The sequence below is a fragment of the Mesoplodon densirostris genome, chromosome 18, assembly GCF_025265405.1.
Source record: "Mesoplodon densirostris isolate mMesDen1 chromosome 18, mMesDen1 primary haplotype, whole genome shotgun sequence".
In the NCBI taxonomy this organism is placed as follows: domain Eukaryota; kingdom Metazoa; phylum Chordata; class Mammalia; order Artiodactyla; family Ziphiidae; genus Mesoplodon; species Mesoplodon densirostris.
This window is the reverse complement of record NC_082678.1, coordinates 51,152,772-51,175,124: the sequence shown is the minus strand read 5'-3', so window position 1 is coordinate 51,175,124 and position 22,353 is coordinate 51,152,772. Positions and strand designations below refer to the sequence as shown.

Sequence of the window (22,353 nt, the reverse complement as noted above, 5' to 3'; positions counted from 1 at the left end):
ATAGGTAGGTTGTCATCTGTTCCATTGGTGCCATGGTGGCCTAGGGTGAGACCAGCAACCCTCTCTTGGGGTTCAAAGGACACTCCAGTAACACGTCTGAATAGACCCTCAGACTGGTCTTCACACTCTTCCTGGCCCAGCTGTCGTTGAAAATATTTACCCTTAGTTTTCTCTTTTATAATGCTAATTATAGTGAAGTCACTTGGTTGTTTACTTCTGCTAACTTTTTTAAATTCTTTAGTTTTGGCAGTGTTTTATCTTGTGAGGGCTGGAATTGTCACCTCTTCAATGCTGTCTAGAAGCTTTTTTTCCCTAAGCTTTTTCCAGCCTTAAGAACAGAAGTTATTTAGACCTGGTACCTACTTTGCAGGGATTGGGGGCTGAATTCTCGGAACTCTCCTTAACTTGAAACCTCAAGATATGTTGTCACAGAATTGATGCAGAGTGACCTACATAAAATTATCGTCTCTCCTCAACCACTCAGCTCAGATCATGTCAAAGTTTTTCTTTATCAGATTTTGCGAGGTAAGATTTTCTTTATGAAGAAAAAGGTAGTGTCACTGTATAAATGAAATGTTTTGCTTTTTATTTGAACTAATCTGACCTTCCAAGGCTTACTTCTTCCCTAACAACTTCTTTCTTTTGACCAAGGTATATTTAATAATTTCTGTACTTGACGTTTAATAAGAGGCTTTTAAGGGTAGCCAAGTGGTTCTTATTTTCAGTGGTGGAAGAGAAGGCCCTATCTAATTCATTAGGTAATCGAGGGGGTTAATATAGAGAGGTAAATAAGCAAGATGGTTTGTCAAACAAGAATGCTTTGTCACAGAGTTTCCACTAAACAGCCTTTAGTAGGAGTGTGTGGCTGGCATCAGATGACTAAATTGAAAAGGAACTGTGTTCCCTATGGATAACATACATTCTTCAAGCCAGCAGTAGGTGGGCCTGGCCTGAGTGTTGGCAGGCATGCCTGAGTTCAACTCTAGAAAAGCAAAATGACTCTTCAAGCATGGAGGAGACTGATAGAAACAGCCAGCTAACTAATTCTGTAGGCTGGCTCATTAAAGAGCACTGACTTGACAGAAAAGTGATATGGGCTGACATTGTTGGAGCGTCCTCTGGCCATCAGGTGTGTCCCTCAGAATTTTGCCATTACAAATGGAGAGTTGTTTAAAGCTGAAACAGTTTTCTTACCTAGTAAAGTACTTTTTTTTTCCCACGGGATTCAAAGAATTAAGACATTCTTTATAAAAATTGACAAGCATCTGCCAAAAGAATTAAAGCACATACACAGTGTTAAAGCTAGAAAGTTCCCCTTCTATAGATTTGTTGATATTTGGAGATGGGGGTGGGGTGGGGGTAGAGGGGAGATATTGGATATTGGATCTTTTTTTCACACTTGTAAAAAAAAATGGGATTTGCTATATTTTATTCAGAAGGCTCAGCCTTGAAGCTGTGATCTTTCGCAGTGCTAAAGCCTACAGTCTTTCAAGATGTCAAAAATATTTTTAAAGTAATTAATTACCCTCTTGATTCTTAGTGGTGGAGAATACTACCAACAAACCTGGGCAAGTTTCTGAATTTTGTCTCATCAGTGAAGATCTGTCCTGGGAAAGGCTCCCTGCTGGTCGATGGGAACTATTTTGTGGGAGCAGCTCACAATCACAGGTTGAGAGTATCAATAGCAGAGCTCCAGTAGCCACACTTGTGAACAATTCAAGGCTATTGGTCTGGTCAGCCTTAACTCCAGTGCTTGGAATGCCTGTCTATATACTTAAACCTCGATAATCTTTCGAATTATAGACATTATCTCTAGACTGTGCAAACCTTTGATGACATTTTATTTTACTGTAGCAAAACTATAGTTTTTTGAGGTAGGACTAAGTCAAGCTTTTAATAATGTTCATTATGCAGTTATTTAGAGAACAATTTAAAATCCTGTACTCTTGTTTCTATGGTTTTCCCCAAATCATTGGTTGAGTAAAAAGAATTAAGTATCTTCAGTTAAATCTGTTTATTGTTTCAGGTTTGAAATATCTCCATTCAGCTGGCATTTTACATCGAGACATTAAGCCAGGGAATCTCCTTGTGAACAGCAACTGTGTTCTAAAGGTAGCTTTTCAGTTTATTTAAACATGTAAGAAAAAATTGGAACATCAAGGCATGTTTAAAGAACATGTTTTTGTGAAAGAAATGGTTAAATTTATTTTCATCACTTTACCAAAATTTAAAGAACCCAGTGTTCTCTAGCAATATCACTAGTCATGGACATAGTAACTAATTTGTAGTCTTGGCTCATGGTTTCTTTGTGATATTTTGCACATGTTTTGGAAACATTGGAATTGGAATTTCAGTGTGACTAGAAATAAGAATAGAGAAGGTGATTTCTTTTCAGATTGTTCCATTATAAAGGAAGTGTATATCAGAAGAAAGATTGGAAGACCAGTAAGCTTCTACTTACGTAAGAATCAAGTGTGGCTTTTAAGAAGACTATGTTTTTGCACAGCTAACATTTTTTTTTTTTTTTTTTTTTTTTTTTTTTTGCGGTATGCGGGCCTCTCACTGTTGTGGCCTCCCCCGTTGCGGAGCACAGGCTCCGGACGCGCAGGCTCCGGACGCGCAGGCTCAGCGGCCATGGCTCACGGGCCCAGCCGCTCCGCGGCATATGGGATCCTCCCAGACCGGGGCACGAACCCATATCCCCTGCATCGGCAGGCGGACTCTCAACCACTTGCGCCACCAGGGAGGCCCAGCTAACATTTTTATATGCTGTTTGACTGAGGCAGCAAAGTAGGGAAATAGAAACATTTAAAACTGAAAATACTAAGCCAGGAAAGGTTCAAATGTATTTCCACGGTATACAGTAACCAATTCTCAGTTATCCCTCTGAAGGGGTATTGATTACAGGATTTATTATGTTTAGCGGCCCGCAAATCTCAAGGTGTCAATTTCAGTTTTTTATTCTTACCCCAGTACCATCCCTACCCCATTGTCTTTTGTTAGAGTGGTTCACGAATAGCAAAATCCACATGTGTACATACACCCTACCCCTAATAGAGATGTGTATTAGCAGAACTCCTAAATAGTGAGGGGCCCACCATATTTTTCCCTATCATAGAAATTAGAGATAAGGGCCTTCCTAGAGCTGAGTCATCTCTGTGTAAGCAAATTAAAACTCCTCTTATTTTATGAGTGGCTAAAGTATTATATGGTGCTTCAGTCCACAGTAAATATTCTTTTTTTTTTTTCTGCGGTACATGGTCCTCTCACTGTTGTGGCCACTCCCGTTGCGGAGCACAGGCTCCGGACGCGCAGGCTCAGCGGCCATGGCTCACGGGCCCAGCCGCTCCGCGGCATGTGGGAACTTCCCGGACCGGGGCACAAACCCGTGTCCCCTGCATCGGCAGGCGGACTCTCAACCACTGCGCCACCAGGGAAGCCCCACAGTAAATATTCTTAACATTTCAACTGATATATTTGAAAAAGAAAAGAACTGTTTATAAATGTTGTCTTATTTTAAACATAATCAAGACTGTCATTAGTACTTAGCTTGTTGGCAGTTAAACTAAACCTTAAAACCAAGTATATAAATGAATTTCAGTTTTATCTTAAATGCCTTCTTTAAACTGTGGGCCAATTTTCTTCAAAAGCTGATGTGTTATACTGCTTTTGAATAAAAAATTTCCCTTCACTCTATCCTTGAAGAAGTCTGTTCCTGTTTTAACTCTAGGAAGATTTAAAACACCTATTTTTCATATCTTCCCTGAAAACAACTAATATTGTAGTTCATTCTTTTGTTTCCACAGAAAATTAATTGTCCCAAAAACCACTAAAGTAAATATTCCTTCTATAGGTCATTGAGTTCATTCCCCTGCCACCTTTTCACTTTTTAAAAAGAGCTGTAGCGACTTCCCTAGTGGTCCAGTGGTTAAGACTCCACGCCCCCAGTGCAGGGGGCCCGGTTCAATCCCTGGTCAGGGAACTAGATCCCGCGTGTGGCAACTAAGACCGGGCGCAGCCAAATAAATAAATATTTTAAAATAAAAATAAAAAAAATAAAAAGAGCTGTAACCTATCCCCATAACCTATTTTAATTCTTAAAAAAAAAAAAACATTAAGAACGTTATAGTCAGGGACTTCCCTGGTGGCGCAGTGGTTAAGAATCTGCCTGCCAATGCAGGGGACACGGGTTTGAGCCCTGGTCCAGGAAGATCCCACATGCCGTGGAGCAACTAAGCCCGTGTACCACAACTATTGAGCCTGTGCTCTAGAGCCCGCGAGCCACAACTACTGAGCCTGCACGCTGCAACTACTGAAGCCCGTGCGCCTAGAGCCCGTGCTCCACAACAAGAGAAGCCACCACAATGAGAAGCCTGCGCACTGCAATGAAGAGTAGCCCCCACTCTCCGCAGCTAGAGAAAGCCCGTGCACAGCAATGAAGACCCAACACAGCCAAAAATAAATAAATAAATAAAAAGATTTTTAAAATAAATAAATAAATAAATCCTGGTCCTTAACAAAAAAACCTTATAGTCAGGAATCCTTTGTCCTATTCATACCAAATCACTTTATGACGATTTAAGCCAGTTTCTTCTTATTTCAGTTTCTGGTTGGAGAACTTCACAAAGCTTTTGTGTAGAATCTGTCATGCTTGATGCCATTAACTGCTTGCGGTCCATTTTCCAAATCGTTATGGTGGTGTAACCTCTGGCTACATGAATAACTAAAAGAAAATGTCATTTATGAATAAACAACATACAGATCAGAACAAATTGAAATTTTGCTCTGTTTCTTTAACTTGTCTTAGCAGCCTACTTTTAAAAACCAGAGTAGAGTGCCAGTCTGTTGATGGTAATTCTCGCTTCTCAAACGTAAAAATGCATAGAAAATAATTATGATAAAACATTGTTTAAAAATTAACGTCCTTTCAGATTGTGAATATATTTTGTTTACTATTAGGCACAAAACAGATAATTTTGCTGGAAATCGAATATCTTTTTGGTTATCTGACCATATAAGCTTCTTACTTTGAATTTAGCCTGTCTTCCAGATAAATTGCCAAAAATGATTCCAGATCTGTTTTATAAGAGAAAACATTTTCTGCTGGGTAGGTGGTTGGTTGTTTTTTTTTTTTCTTTTTAGTATAAATACAAGAAAAGTAAAGTGGATTTCAGTCCTTTCCTTTAGTTTTGTTTTAAAAGATATCCTAAAATTTTTTTGCCAAGTAATAGAGCGTTTAAAGATTATGTGTTATTTGAACACTGGCCTTTGGGAGGATTTGATAAACAACATATGCCTTTTTTCCTTTTTGGTATAGTTTTTTCTGTGTGGTCTGGAAATTTACTTTCATTTTTAAGTTTTAAAGATGTTGGCTTTATACTTCTTCATCCCCACCTACAAACATGAATTCATTTGATGTGACCAGATATAGCACAATTCAAGATAAAAAGAGAGGATTACCAAAAATTAGGGGTAAAATTTGTTTTCTTTAAAGCAGTGGTTTTCAAGTTTTTTTAAGCCTCCAGACCCTTTTTTCAAATGAAATATTATGCTGGGACCTCAACTTAGAAGACAGATAAAAAGTGTTATTTTGTCCCTTATAACACTGACTCAGGGGCTTCCCTGGTGGCGCAGTGGTTGAGAGTCCGCCTGCCGATGCAGGGGACACGGGTTCGTGCCCCGGTTTGGGAAGATCCCACATGCCGCGGAGCGGCTGGGTCCATGCGCCATGGCCGCTGAGCCTGCGCATCCGGAGCCTGTGCTCCGCAACGGGAGAGGCCACAGCAGTGAGAAGCCCGCGTACCACAAAAAAAAAAAAACAAACAAACAAACACTGACTCAGAGTTCATCAGTGACAACGCTGGAACTTAGATGGTCATTCCTCTCTTATCTCATCCTCAGTGCTCCCAGTTTTTGTTTTGGTTGCCCAGTATCAAGAAAATCGTAATTGCTGAAAATAAGCAGAAGTTGCTGGTGGTGGCACTGCTGCTATTTACTGACAGCTCACCTTGCAACCTCCAAATACTTTTCACTTAAACAGAAAGAGCAAGAAAAGATTTATTCCTAGGTCTGCATGTAAATTAACCAGTCTTTCTCATTTACCATTATGTCTCCAAGTTCTAGCATACTGTCTAAAATATAACAGGCACTCAATTAATTAAATGTTTATGGTGTGAAGAAATGAAGGAACCTGTTAGCATTGGTATTCTACAGTGTGCTACACTTTGACATATTCACACATTTGAGTGTGTATTTTAAATAGATACATGTGAGGGGCTTCCCTGGTGGCGCAGTGGTTGAGAGTCCGCCTGCCGATGCAGGGGATACGGGTTCGTGCCCCGATCCGGGAAGATCCCACATGCCGTGGAGCGGCTGGGCCCGTGAGCCATGGCCACTGAGCCTGCGCGTCCGGAGCCTGTGCTCCGCAACGGGAGAGGCCACAACAGTGAGAGGCCCGCATACCGCAAAAAAAAAAAAAAAAAAATTAAATAGATACATGTGAAATTTAGGTAAAATGTTTACAGAACTCCTGAAGTATCTCCTCAGAACTGGATTCAGCAGGACTCCATTTGAAACCCATAGCTTTAAAGAAATTTTACTATATATATTCCATTGAGATAGTGAACATATGGGAATTTCCTCCAGTCTAGTGGTTAGGACTTGGCGCTACTGCCAGGGCCCCAGGTTCCACCTCTGGTCGGGGGAGCCAAGATCCTGCAAGCCATGTGGTGTGGCCAAAAACAAACAAACAAACAAAAGATAGTGAACATAGTTAGCTCAGGAGGTCTTTAAGATTTTCCTTGTAATTTCTTCCTCCATAAGCCAGCCTTGAAAATAAATTAGCTTGATTTGTTCATTAAACCTAGAAGTATGCATTCAGCTGCTTTTTGTTTGTTTAGTTAGTTACAGTTGAAAACAAATGAAAAGTGAAAAGCATATCTTTATAATACATCATTTTATATAGAAATATGGAAGTTTGAGACTTTTCTTCCCTTTCATCCAAATAAGATCAAATTATATTGACACAAATATACTCTGCCTATATCATTGAAAACTTTTCAAAGTTCAGAGGTCTATCAAGATTTTAGTTTTTTGTTATTTTGTTTTACCTTTTCACTTGTAAATATATTTGTTTGACACTATTTTGATAATCTTTTCTATTTAGATTTGTGATTTTGGATTGGCCAGAGTGGAAGAATTAGATGAATCCCGTCACATGACTCAGGAAGTTGTTACTCAGTATTATCGGGCTCCGGAAATCCTGATGGGCAGCCGTCATTACAGCAATGCTATTGACATCTGGTCTGTCGGATGTATCTTTGCAGAACTACTAGGACGAAGAATACTGTTTCAGGCACAGAGTCCCATTCAGCAGGTATGATTTCACTTTAGGCTTTAGGAGCTTTTCAATTCTGTTACAGATTTAAAGGAAAAGCCATCTTGCACACATGTCTTGGGCTTATTCATTGTACTGTCTAAATTGCTTTTAACAAATTCAAGTTCACTTAAAATTCAGAAAGTTATGAAGTTGAAGATGACAGAGATATTGATTTTGCAACTTACGAGCCTATTAGAGGGAATGTTGACTTTATTACACGCATTGATGCATGGCAGCAGACTCCGATGTAACAGTTTGCACAGGTGTAATCTTCAGTGGTTAGAGGGCCTCTGTTCTTTCTAACTGAGTGGATCTGACATGAAAATGTATTTGGTGACTTAATGTACTTACACTTTGTGCTTAGAATATAAATTTTAAGTGTTGACTTCTTTAAATATGAACATTTAGAAACCCTTTCTAACCTTTATTGAGCTAAAATATTTAAATGTGGCAGAGAACATCAGGAGCTGATTAAACTGTAGCTTTAGGAAACCGTTCCTGATATTATACTTTAACTGTCTGTCTTTATAGCTAATTCATCACTACCCATATTTTCTTTGGGGTAATTCCTAAGTATTTTTTATTCATAAATTTTAACAATATTGTTTGCGTGAGAATAACGTAACAATGATGAGTCAGGCCGTAGAATCAAAGTGGTGGGTTCAAATCCTAGCTCTGCCATTTGCTCTCTGTCAAGTCTTGGGCAAGTTAAACTGTTCCTGAGGATTGTTGTGCAGATTAAATGAAGTAGTAAAGCTGAAAGTAAGGCCTGGGGTCTAGTAAGCACTTAGTAAATGTTAGCAGTTATGATGGTGGTGGTGGTGGTATGCCAGGGTGTGAGGGATACAGCCATAAATAAGACAAAGCTTTGTGAAACTTTCACATGAGATAGAAAATAAGTATACCAATAAATATAATCCCAAGTAATGATACATTCTATGAAGAAAACAATTAAACCAGGTTAGGGATAGAGAATGATGATGGAGCAGTGCAGTGCTGAAGGCCTCTTGGAAGGGATAACATTTGAGGAGTGACCCAAGTGAAATGAGGCAGCAAGATACCGGGAAGAAGTATTCCAGGGAAAGGGACAACCAGAAGGTGCCTGGACCGAGGTGAGGCCAGGAGCATACCTGGGACAAAAGGGACAACCAGCATAACAAAGCCCTATGAGGCAGGAGCAAGTGTGGGTGTTGGAGGGATGGCTTGATTAAAGGAAGAGTATGTAAGAGATGAGGTCAGAGAGAAGGAGCCTGACCATGGAGACCTGATAAGGACTTTGGATTTTATTCTGTCCAAGTGTGATGGAAAGCTCTCTGTTTTTGAGCAAGGGTTTTGAGCAAGGGAGTGTTAAGATTTGATTGATCACGTTTTAAAAGATCAACCTAACTATTGTGTATCTTCGCAAATAATTCATGCACTTGACCAAAAATGAAATCATTTCCTTTATGCTCTATCTACCAAGAATTGTTAACTGATACATTAGAAACTATATATGCTCTGATCAACATCTAAATCTATTTCTCTGCTATATGTTCAGTCTTCTTGTTTAAGTTTACATGTTTTAAAATTGATCCTGGTGATAAAAAATTATCATATATAATCTAATGTTGGATACTATTGATAATATTCACTTTACTGTTCAATTTCTTTAGAAGGTAGAGTTTAACAGACTTACCTGTAAGATGATATGTCATATCTGGACATAAGCTGCCATTACAGAAAAGCTTAAGTAAAAATTAAGATGTTGTTCAAATACTGTATATTGAACAAGGATCTTGGGTTGCTGCTGAAAAGAATGTACAAAGGAAAGTGTGAAGCAACTGGAATGGAATTCAAATATCTCATTTTCTAGAGAGATAACATAGGTCTTGAGTTTGCCAGTGTGATGTAGCCACTGAAGTCTCCTTCACATCTATCAGTCATCAGTGTATTTTGGAGTGAGAAATCAAGATCTAAAATGAAAAAAAGAGTCTAACTTCTAAATGGAAGTAGATATTTTCTGTAGCATTTTCTCCTTTATCTTCGAGAAATAAATACCCTATGTCCTGTAGTACCAGCAGACTTCATAAAAATGTTTCTCATCCATAGGTCTGACCCATTTTAGACAACTTTCTCAATACTTCCATTTGTTTTCATGAGCCAGTCATTTCCTTCGGCCTTTAGTGTAGTTGTTAGAGGTCCAAAAGTATCGCCAACACACTTTTCCCAAAGAGCTTTTATATAGAGATCTTTTATTCTGTGCAAAACAAGCTACTTGAGAATCTCTATTATCCTGGAGGGCAGTGATACTGATGGCTACCCCATAGCTTAGTTAAGTGCAGAAAATAGTGCTTTGTATTTGGCAACCCCAGAACCAGGAAAATAAGTATTCGCTGGATAAGAATTTTCCATCCTGGAGGAATTAGAATGAAATGTTATTGCTAATTGGGTTATGAAATTAGAACAATCATAGCACTAAAGAAAATTGTTAAGGTAGTTTGCTACCTACAAAGACTTGTTTGTGAGAAGACCATTTTTATTGGTCTCCTTTATTGTGCACAGCTAATTAGGTGTGGCCTTATGCGGTGTCATAGTTTTCTAAATCACACGGTTTTTCACCAGTGTAAGAGATTTCTAGCATAACTAGAATGTAAAGGGTCTGCACTGGCCCAAACTTAGCTTTTATTTCAGGTGTGAATGTTCTGAGTATTTACTAAATCACAGCTGCCTGGTTTGGATTAGCTCCTCGATGAGCCTGAATCCGTTTGAAGCATCAGAATCCATTGATTAGCTGTTTGAACAGAACAGTCATTAGCCATCACCGAGAGAGCTCGTTTCTACCAGGATCATAGAGGCTGCGGTATCAAGACACAGGGCAGGCAGATGCAGACCCTAAATTACTATAGCCTTAGAATGCCACGCTTGCCAAAACTGTTTTCTCTATTTGTATCTTACGGATTCCTAATAAACATTTATCTGTTTGGTTTTTTTTTTTTTTTTTTTTTTTAAAAAGGCCAGAAAGTGAACATAGAGGCTCCTACCAGTTAATCTGGACGTCGCCTTAATGTTTTTTTCCCCCAAATTTGGTCCTCATCTCTAACACTGTGATTTAAGAGTAATGAAATGTTTCCATGGGCTTACTATCCATCTGTACTTCCTGTTTCCTCATAGTTGGATTTGATCACAGATCTCTTGGGCACCCCATCACTGGAAGCAATGAGGACAGCTTGTGAAGGTGCGAAGGCACACATACTCAGGGGTCCTCACAAACAGGTAAGAGGAGAAGGAGGGCTCTGTATTTGGTAACCATCTGTTTGGGCAGAGTTTTCTTCCAACAGAATAATGAAATGAGAATTTTTAAACAAAAGCATTACTTGTAGGTTTTATTAATTTTTTTAATGTCATGGCCATAAGTAAGAAAATGTTAAGATATTTGTCAAACCCAATAGAATATAGTAATTCCCAATGCTATAGGAAAAAGTAAATATTTTTGTAGCACCTTTGCTAATAAATGACCCCTGGCTTTTGTATCCTGGTTTTTGATGTGTCCGGGAAAAGTTACTGGGGGTGGAGCTTTGACCTCAGTACCATAACCTAGTGCATGTATACTCAAGATATCCTTTCCACATACTGAGCCGAAATACCTGGTATCTCTTATTCCAGCCAGGAATGTGAAGCTGTTTCTATTGCACTCTTGCCACTAACACAGAATCAGATGTGAATGTTGTTAGAAAAGAAGTATGAAGAGAGATTGCCAGATTTGCACTGATCAATATTACTTGCAACCAGCCAAGTCACTGCTGAGAAAGACAAGATGGTTATTATCTCCACCCTGTCGATTTAGCAGCATTTTTTAGAAGCACTTTCCTAATCTCCTTTGGACAAAACAGCTTAATGATGTGAAGAGTGAGTAAGGGGAATACTTTTCCTAGGAACAACAAACCGAAACAGAAGAGAGAAGGCTTGAACAGGAAGACTCGGCAACTAATTTTCCTGGGCTTTGCCTTGCTTTCTTTTAAACTGGGCATTTAGATGATCTGATTGATCATTAGAAGATCTGGTTGATCTAATTGATAGACCAAATGACAGACTGAGTTTGACAGTCCTCTCAAATTATCTGCCAGACATTTGGTCAAGGCCTTACCTTTCCCTTGTGGTTCCCTTGTGATTCTAGTGACTCCAGAGCTTCCATTTTCACAGGCAAAAAGGGCAATGGGTAAAGTGTGTTATCTTCTAAAACCAGCCCGAACTAGTAAACGTAGATTTACTACTAGAGATGTAGGTGCTGGTATTTTAAATAGCCGCCTGCTGGTTATGTCCTTCTGTTGCATTTAGTTTAGAAGTATAGAATCATTTGGGCCCTAACTGCCTTAGAAGAGCACAGTAAGTCTTAACCTAGAGGAAGGTTCTATATAAATAGAAAGAACTAACAAGATGTGTTATGTTCAGTTTACTGGCCAGTATCAGGAATATTAAACTAATTTATCAATACCTGGCACATATACCTTCAAAGCAATTTTTAAAAATTTTGTGGTATATATGCAAGTAATACGTGAGTACATGTAAAATAAAAATTTTACAGAGTTAGTCATCCATAGCAACCCCCACGCCATCCTAGTCTCCTCTGGATTAATTTTAGAGTATCTTTGCAGACATATTTTTCTATGCATCTATTTACATAATTTGTACAAACAGAAGAAATATGTACTATTACTTGTTGGGACTTTTTTAAAAATATATATACGCAGGAGAACCTTATTGGCTATCTTCTTAAAGTCACAGATTACTGCCTCAAATTAATATACTTGTGTTGGTTGATTAATATACATACTTGCATGTGGCATCAGTCAGGACTCTTTCCACTGAGACAGTTAAAACTGACTTAAGCAAAAAAGGGAACTTAGTGGCTCATATAACTGAAAAGTTGTGAGCTACCACTGACTTCAGGCTCTGCTGGATTCAGGTAGTCAAGTGATATTTCATGCCAGGAATCTGACTCTCTTCTGTTTTCCTATGTGGTGGCTTCATTTTCAGACAGGCTTTCCCCCGTGTGTTTGCAAAAATGGAACCAGTAGTCCAGCCCTGCGTTCTATTAGCATATCAATCCTCAGGAAAGAGCTTTCCCAAAGAGATCCATAAAAATATTCAGAAGGTCTCTGATTCCATTAGGAATGTATTTGGTTATGAGTAATAGAAAACCTTGCTTACAATGGTTTAAAGAAATAGAAGTTTATTTTTTTCCTCATATCATGAAGTCCCAGAGGTAGGCAGTCTGGTGATGGCATAGCAGCTCAGTTATGTCATAGAGGCTTTGGTTTTTTTCTTTCTCTCTGCTCTGCCATCTTTAGAATATTGACTTCATAGTCTCTTGCCTGTTACCTCATGGTCACAAAATGACTGTAGCTTGTCCAGAAATCATATCCATATTCAAAGGAAAACAATGGAGGAAAGAGGGAGCACTAGCACTATTGGTTCCTTTTATCAGGAAAGCAGACGTTTTCCCAGAAGCCTGCCTAGCAAACCTTTGCTTACATGTCATTGTCCAGAACTATGTGACGTGTGGCCTCTGAGATGGCAAGAGAAGCTAAAAAAAAAATGGGTCTTTTCTATCCCAGTTAATAAAGGTAGATAGGGATAAAAGGATTGGAGGTGCGGCTTAGCTTATCCATTCCATTGTATGTTCCTGACCTGTATTAACTGTGTGCCCATCCTGGAACCAGTCGTGGTGCTCAGGGGAATATACCATATGATTGGCCAGGCCTGGGTCAGACGCCCATCCTTGGAGTTCAGAGATTGAAATCAAGCCCAGCCAAACCACTTGATTTGAGAGTGAAAAAGGGAGTGGTTCCCTTAAAGTCAGGAAACGGGGGGCAGACAAGAACACTATATGGCTTTTTTTTTTTTTTTTTTTTTTTTTTTGCGGTATGCGGGCCTCTCACTGTTGTGGCCTCCCCCGTTGCGGAGCACAGGCTCCGGACGCGCAGGCTCAGCGGCCATGGCTCACGGGCCCAGCCGCTCCGCGGCATATGGGATCCTCCCAGACCGGGGCACGAACCTGTATCCCCTGCATCGGCAGGCGGACTCTCAACCACTTGCGCCACCAGGGAGGCCCGGCATTTTTAATTTAGTGTCTCTTTTCCACAACTCAAAATCTTAGCTGCCATGGCCCAGGGATCTATTAAGGCAGATACTTGTTGAGGCACTGCCGTTTTTGGTAGGATTGAAAAGTCTCTTATCAGCCCTTAGTCCCTTTGTTCATCTCTTAAAAGGTTTAGATCTTCATCATTCCTCAGATTGTTCTCAGCTAATTGTGTCAGAAATAGGTAAAATATTTTCACTGAGGTGAAAATGGTCCTGTCCCCTGACAGGGACCTTACTTACAGTTAAGAGACTCAGAGTACGGTAGAGAGTTCATTCAATTCAAACTTCTTATGTTTCAATTGGGGGTTTCTTTTGTATAACCCCAAAAATGCTTACTAGAGTGCACTGCGCATGGTGCAACTCAGCGCTGCTGACTGAGGAGCTCAGCTTCTCTGCTGCTGGGTGAAGACTATCAGGAATATCTAACAGGCCCTGTGCAGCCTGGCCCATGCTGCTGGGGTGACCACGCTCTGCAGTTGCCTCATGATGACTGTGGCATATACCATCTAGGGCCTCTTGCCTGGGCATAATGGCTGGTAAATTAGAGGGGAAGAAAATGGAATTAGAAATGCAGCATTTCTAGTATTGCATCTTTCCTGTGGAGCCAATGCTAAATTATTAATAGGTGTCATTCTAGAGAGGTACCGGCATGACTGAACTGACTCTTTGTCCCTCTTTTTAACTTGCATATATAATATAAACACAGGAAAGGAGAAAGCATATCAGATGACTGTTTAGGCTGAAATGAAACAGGCTTATTTTTAGTGTATTTGTTGGGGTATACTTCTGTAAAGAAAGATAATATGGGGGGGTGGATTTTAAAAATTTCAGGTAGCCTTAAACATCCACTCTTGATTTTCACAAGCTCCCCATCCCATAACCCAGTTGTCCTTGAGTCGTAAGTTTTGCCTTCTAATTTGTCTTATATCCTCTATTCAATGGCCTCTGGAACTGTTTGTTTATATGTTTTCCTTGGCCACAGAGAGGTGTTATTCATCTTTGTTGTCCCAGCACCTAGCTCAGGGTCTGGCACTTGGTGGATGTTAGGAGATGATCAGCAGTGGTGGTGGTAGGTAAACAGGTCTGTACTTGTGCAGTCTAATGGATGAGAAAGCCAAGGTTCAAGTGACTTATCTGAGTCTAGTGGTGGCAGAGTTAGAATTTGAAGCCACGTCTTCTAGTACTCATTCCAGTGTTCCCTTCCCTATAACCTGCCTGCACCACAAAAATGGGATGAGGGGTAGATTCACTTTGAGAGTGGAAAGAAAAGAATTGCTTATGGAGAGACATTTTGGTCAGTAAAAACTGACTGGAATTTGGCTGCCATCCTGCACAAGCCAGTGAAAAAAAGCACAGCTATTCACAGCCAAACCAAGAATCGGAATCTTTTAAGAATATCAAATTACTTCATTTTACACAATAAAAAAGTTCTTACGGAAAATATATGTAAATTGTAAGTTAAAACCGCTCCCCACGCTCTCCACAATCCCCCCTCCTTTATCTTGACTAATACAAATAATTTCAGAGCTGCCATAGATTTACATATTTTGAGCAGGAAAACATGTAAATGCATCAAGGAGTAGTAAATTGGTCTACAATTATATATATATATATATATATATATATATGGGTTTGGGGGTTTTTTTTTTTTTTGGTCGCACCCCACAGCATGCAGGATCTTAATTCCCCAGCCAGGGATCAAACCCGTGCCCCCTGCAGTGGAAGTGCAGAATCCTAACCACTGGACTGCCAGGGAATTCCCATCTACAAATATTTAAATGCCAACTATGTATGGGTTCTGTGCACATAATGCTTTTTACCTATAGTAATCCTATCAAGTGTCATGCAATTTTAGAACTAAAGTAAACTTCAGTGATCATTTGGTCCAACCTCCTCATTTTATACTTAAGGATACTGAGATTCAGGATGTTGATTTATCTAATTAGTTAGTAAACTAGAACCCCCATCTCATCTCATCTGTTACTCTTGATCCTGAAGAAAACATCTGTATGGTGAATAATTACCTCCTGATGATTCTGAGGTGTCTTGTTGTTCTTGTAGAATTTTCCTCTACAGCTTAACTGAGGGAAGGAGGCAGATATGTAAAATACTTGATGTTAGTGGTTATCATAGTAGGATTCTAGGCCCGTGATTGAGATATAAGGAGACCTTTTAGTGTTACTTGCGTGAGAGACAGTGCAGTGATGCCATTCACCTGCTCATCCCTGACTCTCCAAGCAGCGAAATAAAAGCTTTATAAGCTCTGTGGCTTCTCAGGTCATTAGAGTCATCTCCCTGCCTCCGTGCAAGAGGGTTAGATATAGGCATGTGGATATGCCTGCCACTTAAAAAAGACAGTTATTGAGTGAGAGTAATCAGTGCTAAACTGGTGTCATCCTTTCTTAGAAGATTCTGTAAATTCCCGAGTGTCCTAAGGCTCCTTTAGTGTTTTAGCAAGGTAATGTTGCCGTAAGACATAGTTCATGCCTACTTTGCACAGTTTACTTGCATGTAGCCAAGGTTTTAAATCTTCTTTTCTCCCGTCCTCGGGCGTGTTTGGTCTTCCCTTCTTGCCAAAGCGTGTATGATATAAGGCTAACAGGAGCTCCATATTTTCAGGATTAGCTTTCATTTTTCATAGGCTCTTCTGTGCTCTGACCTACAATGGGTAATCATGCAATATAAAATATGCCACTGCAAGTCAGTGACAGTTGTTGCTTTTGAAGACTGGTTAATGAGGGGAATACTCATTTCCTTTGAGTTGAGACTCATGTGCACACACCTTTTGAGCTGCGCACTTACCTTGTCATAAATTGGCTGTATTCCACATCTACTTACACAAAGACTCACTTGCATATTTGAATTCTTTATTTTTTCACAGCCATCTCTTCCTGTACTTTATACCCTGTCTAGCCAGGCTACACATGAAGCTGTTCATCTCCTTTGCAGGATGTTGGTCTTTGATCCAGTAAGTAGTGTTTGTTTTTATATCTTTTTAATGAATTAAAAATATGTGTTCTAAGAAAAACATCCTGGCTTTGAATAGATGGGCAATGTAAATAGTGACTTTTTTTTTAATGAATAATGACTTTTTAAAAGATAAACTTCAGCCCCCAGTTCCATGTGTATCATGCTCACCCATCACACAGAAGTTTGAGTATTAACACTTAAGAGTCTAGGTGAAGAGAGATAAGGAACGGTACCATCCTTATTTATCTCAGTATTTGTAAAAGGAGTTTGACACCAATTTGAATTAGGAAAAAAAAATTTTTTTTAATATTATTTGAAAAAAATCTGCCCATTGTATTGCGTAAGGAAATATTTACTCTGGGTTGTTGAAATGGTGGCTTTTCCAAATGCCATTTCTAGATTTGACTCTTCTGGGGCAAAGTTCAGCTCTTCATTTATTCATTTGTCCAAAGAATATTCATTATTCACATCCATGCCAATAACTGTTGTCAAAGAAGACTAAAAAACAGAAGCATTTAGGAAAGAAAATTTTACTTGCTGAGAGTAAATGGAAGTCACCAAATATAAAATACAACAGGTATTTAAAGGGGAAAAATACCCACAAAATTACCAGTTAAGTTTACATTGGTTTGTTCATGATGAGAAAACAGCAACTTTCTCACATGATTATTAAATCCACAGAGGTCAGAACTATCTTCAGATGTCAGCATAACAAAGATTAGGGATAAAAATGTTTTGTTAGGAAGTCCAGGTTTGTGGGAAACAGGGTTCTATTTGGGGGACCAGAACCAATCAGAGTGATCAAGTTATTTTTATTACATCTCAGGGTGCAAAGTGGATTTTTTGTTTGGTTGGTGTTTTTGTTTTCCTTTTGTTTGTTTACTTTGGCATGTGAGGTACTTAGTGATACGGGAAGCAAGACAGAGTGGCAGTTCTTGTTCCCATAGTCCCTTGTGGTCAAGTTCCTGCCATTAAAGACAGTTTCAGCCACGTAATTTGCTGAATGAGCTAGTGGTTTAGTGTCATTAGTTTGATATTTTATTTTGCAAGTTTATCTGCGTAGCTAACAGGAGATGTTGATTAGTACATAAAGACCTTTTGTATGGTTAACAAAACTAGAGGCACAATAACTTAAGGTTTCACAGGTAATTTCTGTCTGCCCATTGAGGATTTTCTAAAGGCCCTGAGGTTAAATTTACTTTTCTGTGTCAGAAATATGTTATTTTCTTTATTAGTTCTACTTAGATTAAGAACGAGGAACTATGTAATTCACCTGTACCAGGTTTTTCCCGCAGTACTTACAGCTGTTGGGTATCCTCTTTCTCTGAGATCCCATGTTTATTTATGATCCTGACCTGCCAGGAGCTCATGGCTGGAACTCTAAGGCTGGAATTTACTGAACTATACAGCGGATACCACGCATATTTCCTGGGAGGCCTTTTAGACATCAGTTCTACATGTGAAATGTAGTCCTTATTCCTTAACAGTGGGATGTCACACCTAATTAAATGAAACCTTTGGTGTGGTCATAGTTACAAATTAGATTTATCTATAAGAAAGAGATATGCTTTATCAATAAGAAGGAGATATGATTTATCTGGAATTATTTCTGACATATGCTTACTGAATTTAGTTTATGATTGATATTAAGGATTCTTTTTCTAGTTCTGAGGGTTCATTTAGAAATAGATACCATTTTTAAAGAATGTTTCATTCTGGTTTTAACCTGTTAAATTTGAGGGTTAGTGATACAGTAAGAAGAAAGAAATGAGGGTTTTATTACCTCAAAATAGTGATGACATTAAACAAATCTCCAGAGACCTTAATTTATCTAAAGGCAGTAAACAGTTACAAGCAATATTTTTAAAGCACAACAATAATTATTAGGAATTTAGACAATTATTTACTTTTTTCTCTTGACAAACAAAAAAACACTGTTATCTTGTATACACATCTTCCTATCATCACCCATTCTTTTACATTCTTTAAAACAATACATATGTACTTTAACCCAAAGGTATTTGCACATCTTTTTTAACTGTTAATTGATGGCTACTCAATACTGTATTAATGAAGAGCCTAGGTATATTAAAATTATGTTGTCCATATATCCAAAGACCATTTATTAACTCAAATTAATGTTAGTAAGGTCTTAATGTTAACTAAGAATTAGGAGATTGAAATTTTAGTTGACTCATTAAGTCTTTTATGATTCGTAGCATACAAAAAACTAATTTCTTTTTAGAAACACATTACCTATTATGATTCATCTCATTTAGTTTAACACATAATTTGCAATTCCATAATCTTAGACAAAGTAATATTAGTTTATCTGACCAGCAAAACCAGTAGGAAAAAAAATCAAATTCAAAATGATTAGGCTTTTTATGAGAAAACAAACCTAAAACTTATATAAATGAGAATATTGTATTAGCATTATTTGTACAGGTGTTTTTAAATTTTTATAACTATTAACTCAGACTGATTTGTCCAAAGAGTCATCTTGTATACAATTATCTTATACAGTTATATACCGGATATTAAAACTTCTAAGTTAATTAAGAGAAATATTTTGCCTACTTTGTAATCTAGTAATCAAGTAATAGTATTATTTTAACTCTCAATTAAAGCTTTTTTTAATCTTTGAGTTATAACTTGAGCAAGCAAAAATTTCTAAAGAGCCAAAATATTTTATTCATAAGAATAATGTTTTTAAATCTTTCCATTTCTTTTTTATGTCTTTAATGTGTTGATACTGTTTCTAAAAGCCAGTTGCAATAGGAGTTTGCTCCATTGGATTTTAAGAGATCTCATAATATGATGTATTAACTCCCCTCAGAAGTATACGAAGTACATCCATTTATATTTGTAAAATGGAAAATTTTATCACTTACTCAAAACTAGAAGAGCCAATTTTGATAAAGTAACAAAATCTAGGATATAAACAAGTGAAGTGTCCGTATCTATTACAAATGTTGATTACTTAAACGAGATGTAATTAAGACATAGAGGACATAATTATGCACCATCAATTCCTTCAAAAGAACATCACTATTAAATCTGAGAAATTTTGTGATTTTTTTTCCTCAGTTTAACAGGACAGTTTTTCTTTTCAGTGTTCATACCCCTTAAAAAATGAGTCTCCTTTCTTTAGCCTTGTTTCAGAAGTCCCAAAAAGACCTTAATTTGTTTAGAGAAATGAAAATTGATCATTGCATGCTAGGGATTTGATTTACTTTTTGTTCAAAGGCTTCTCTTAGGTAAGACACTTTAGAGAACCCCATATTGGTGCACAAGGAACATACAAACAGAGCGTGCCATCCATAGTTAGGAAAACACCAAAATCTCTTCAGCTCTGCATCTGAAATTTCAGGAAATACCAGAATTCCCAAACAAAAAAGACTAACAGTGAAACCAAATTCCATCTGCTGGTGGCAGCTGACAGGGACCCAATTTCTGACATCTGCCACCTGACAGAAGTGACTTAATGGTCATATGATAAAATTAAAACCCAGATTCAATCACTGCTGCCACCAATTTGGACACAATCAGCCATGCTCAGTCAGAAACAGAAATAGACTTGGCCAATAACCAGATTTAGTGGGCAAAAGCCAAAGAGCTCAATCCCACACATGAGACTGGCCAGAGATGCTGAGGACTGAGAGGGGCCCAGACCCAGGCAAGGTGTACTGTCCTGTTTCTTTTGGTTCTGACAGTAGACCTTGATGCCAGTGGAACCTCTGGGAAGAGTTGGGCTCATTTAGGAAGAAAAGGAAAAGTTTAGTTGCTAAGCGTGCCTAGTGAGTCAGACTTCAGAAGGGCTGCATCACCAAATACAAAACATGACAAGTAGCAAAAGAACAAAACCAGGATTGTGAAGCTTACATTCATCTCTTCATGGTGGATAAACAGCAGCTTTCTCTTGTTATTATCATATCCCAAAATGTCATGACATGCCTTTTAACATTAGCATAGCAAAAAATCAGAGATAAAGTGTTTTTAGGGAATCCAGGTTTATGGGAAATATTTAACATTTTATTATTTGGGGGACCAGAACCAGTTGCGGTGATCCAGTTATTTTTGGTTTGAGTGCAGATGGTTTTCTTTTTTTTAGTTGTGTTATGTCAAGTGCTGGATCATATTATAAGCAGGGCAAAGTGTCAGTTTGTGTTCTACTCTCTACTATTGAGTCATCCTTAAATCCTTTAAAATCCACCTTCTCTCAGTAGTACTTACATACCCACTGAGCTAAAAGGAGGGACAGCTTTTTTCTTTTTTTCATGGAGAAATGAGTTTAAAAGTTTATGGTTTATGTAACCTGAAACTAGTATATTAAATGTTCTAATCTGAAGAGCCAGAAAACCCCAGGCTGCTGATACCTCACACTGGGCTGGATATCAAAACATGGCATACAGGCCATTCATTAGCTGATGCCTAACTCCAGCCGCTTTCAGATAAGCTTTTGCCCAAGTTGATTTGGTATCCAATAGGATAAAAGTTTCAAGGAGCTTTGTAAAATTGCCACCATGATCACATCTCTTCTAAATGCTGAGACATATTTAGAAAATATAACTGTTATTTTAAATGTAAATATATCCCTTCCAAAGCATTACATATTTGAATGTCATGATATTTGTCATTTTTGACCCTGCATATATCTATTTCAAGGTAGGAACTTTTCAGGATCTTAGCAGGCTCATTTCTAAGTGCTTTCTGGTGGCGTATGGTGGTTTATCACAGTAGTTTGTTGTCTTATGTCATATACTCCCTCTACTGCTACGTTACCCACCTCCAAATTCAATTACTCTCTTACCCTCACCGTCCGCAATTATCCCTTTACACAGGATGTTCCATAAATTAAGTATAAGCTGTGTAAAGCAGTCACTGTGGCTCGTGAAAGATCCTGTGTGGACAGTCATGTTTATCTGCAGTGTTGATGTGCTGGTCTCTAAATTTGATTTCAGTCCAAAAGAATATCCGCTAAGGATGCCTTAGCCCACCCCTACCTAGATGAAGGGCGACTACGATATCACACGTGTATGTGTAAATGTTGCTTTTCCACCTCTACTGGAAGAGTTTATACCAGTGACTTTGAGCCCATCACCAATCCCAAGTTTGATGACACTTTTGAGAAGAACCTCAGTTCTGTCCGACAGGTTAAAGGTGAGTTTGCTTTTTTGGTCTTCCGCCAGGTGGGGTGACTGGTAACATTTTCTGTTATGTGGCTGTGGAAAGCTGAGCTCTGGATGGAGATCAAAGCTCCTTTATATGTTTGTTTTACAAACTTGCATACAGCTGTTTGTCCGGAGCACATATGCCAAGAAAGCTGTGTGTGTTATAAAAACACTGATTTTATATCCAGGGGAAGGTACGGCAGAGGAATGAACATTTTGTTCTTGTTTTCAAAGCTGACTTACTTAGAGTGACTCAGTATATTTAATATGTATTCACTCAGTGTGATTTCATGGAATGATACATATTAGACTTTATATAACATGCAAAGTTTTTAAAAGGATAAACATCCACTGAGGGAATCATTCCTTGGATGATGACAAGAAGGGGATTTCTAATAGTCTGCTCATAAAATTTCCTGACACGATGTCCTATTTGGGGGGCGGGTAAAGACAGCCAGAATTCTGAGTGGTTTTAAGTGTCTGCTCTAGGACATTTTAGAAGAGAGTAGTCCCCAAAGTGACCAGCCTGAAACTATGTACCGAAATACCAACTGAGGTTTTTTAAGTGATTTTCAAAAAGGCAATAATTACCAGCAATTTAGAAGAGTTCATTTATAATGCCAACCCAGTGGAGTCACTCTCAAATTTATAGACCATTTTACACCTCCCACTCATGGGGTTTCCAACCCCCGTAATGGCACTGTGCGGGGT

General features: G+C 38.5%; 1 protein-coding gene across 2 annotated transcripts in view; it reads left to right on the top strand.

Annotated features, from left to right (window-relative positions):
• The window catches only part of NLK (nemo like kinase), a 147,701-nt gene that overhangs the window by 121,254 nt on the left and 4,094 nt on the right, over window positions 1–22,353 (top strand). For both annotated transcript variants that reach the window (XR_009530416.1, XM_060082243.1), the window contains exons 4-9: window positions 419–525; window positions 2,027–2,112; window positions 7,166–7,375; window positions 10,529–10,630; window positions 16,380–16,466; window positions 21,433–21,631. Coding sequence is in view for 1 of the 2 variants with exons in the window: in XM_060082243.1 (XP_059938226.1) it covers window positions 419–525; window positions 2,027–2,112; window positions 7,166–7,375; window positions 10,529–10,630; window positions 16,380–16,466; window positions 21,433–21,631 (791 nt within the window). In the remaining variant the exon portion in view is untranslated. The remainder of the gene's footprint in view (window positions 1–418; window positions 526–2,026; window positions 2,113–7,165; window positions 7,376–10,528; window positions 10,631–16,379; window positions 16,467–21,432; window positions 21,632–22,353) is intronic.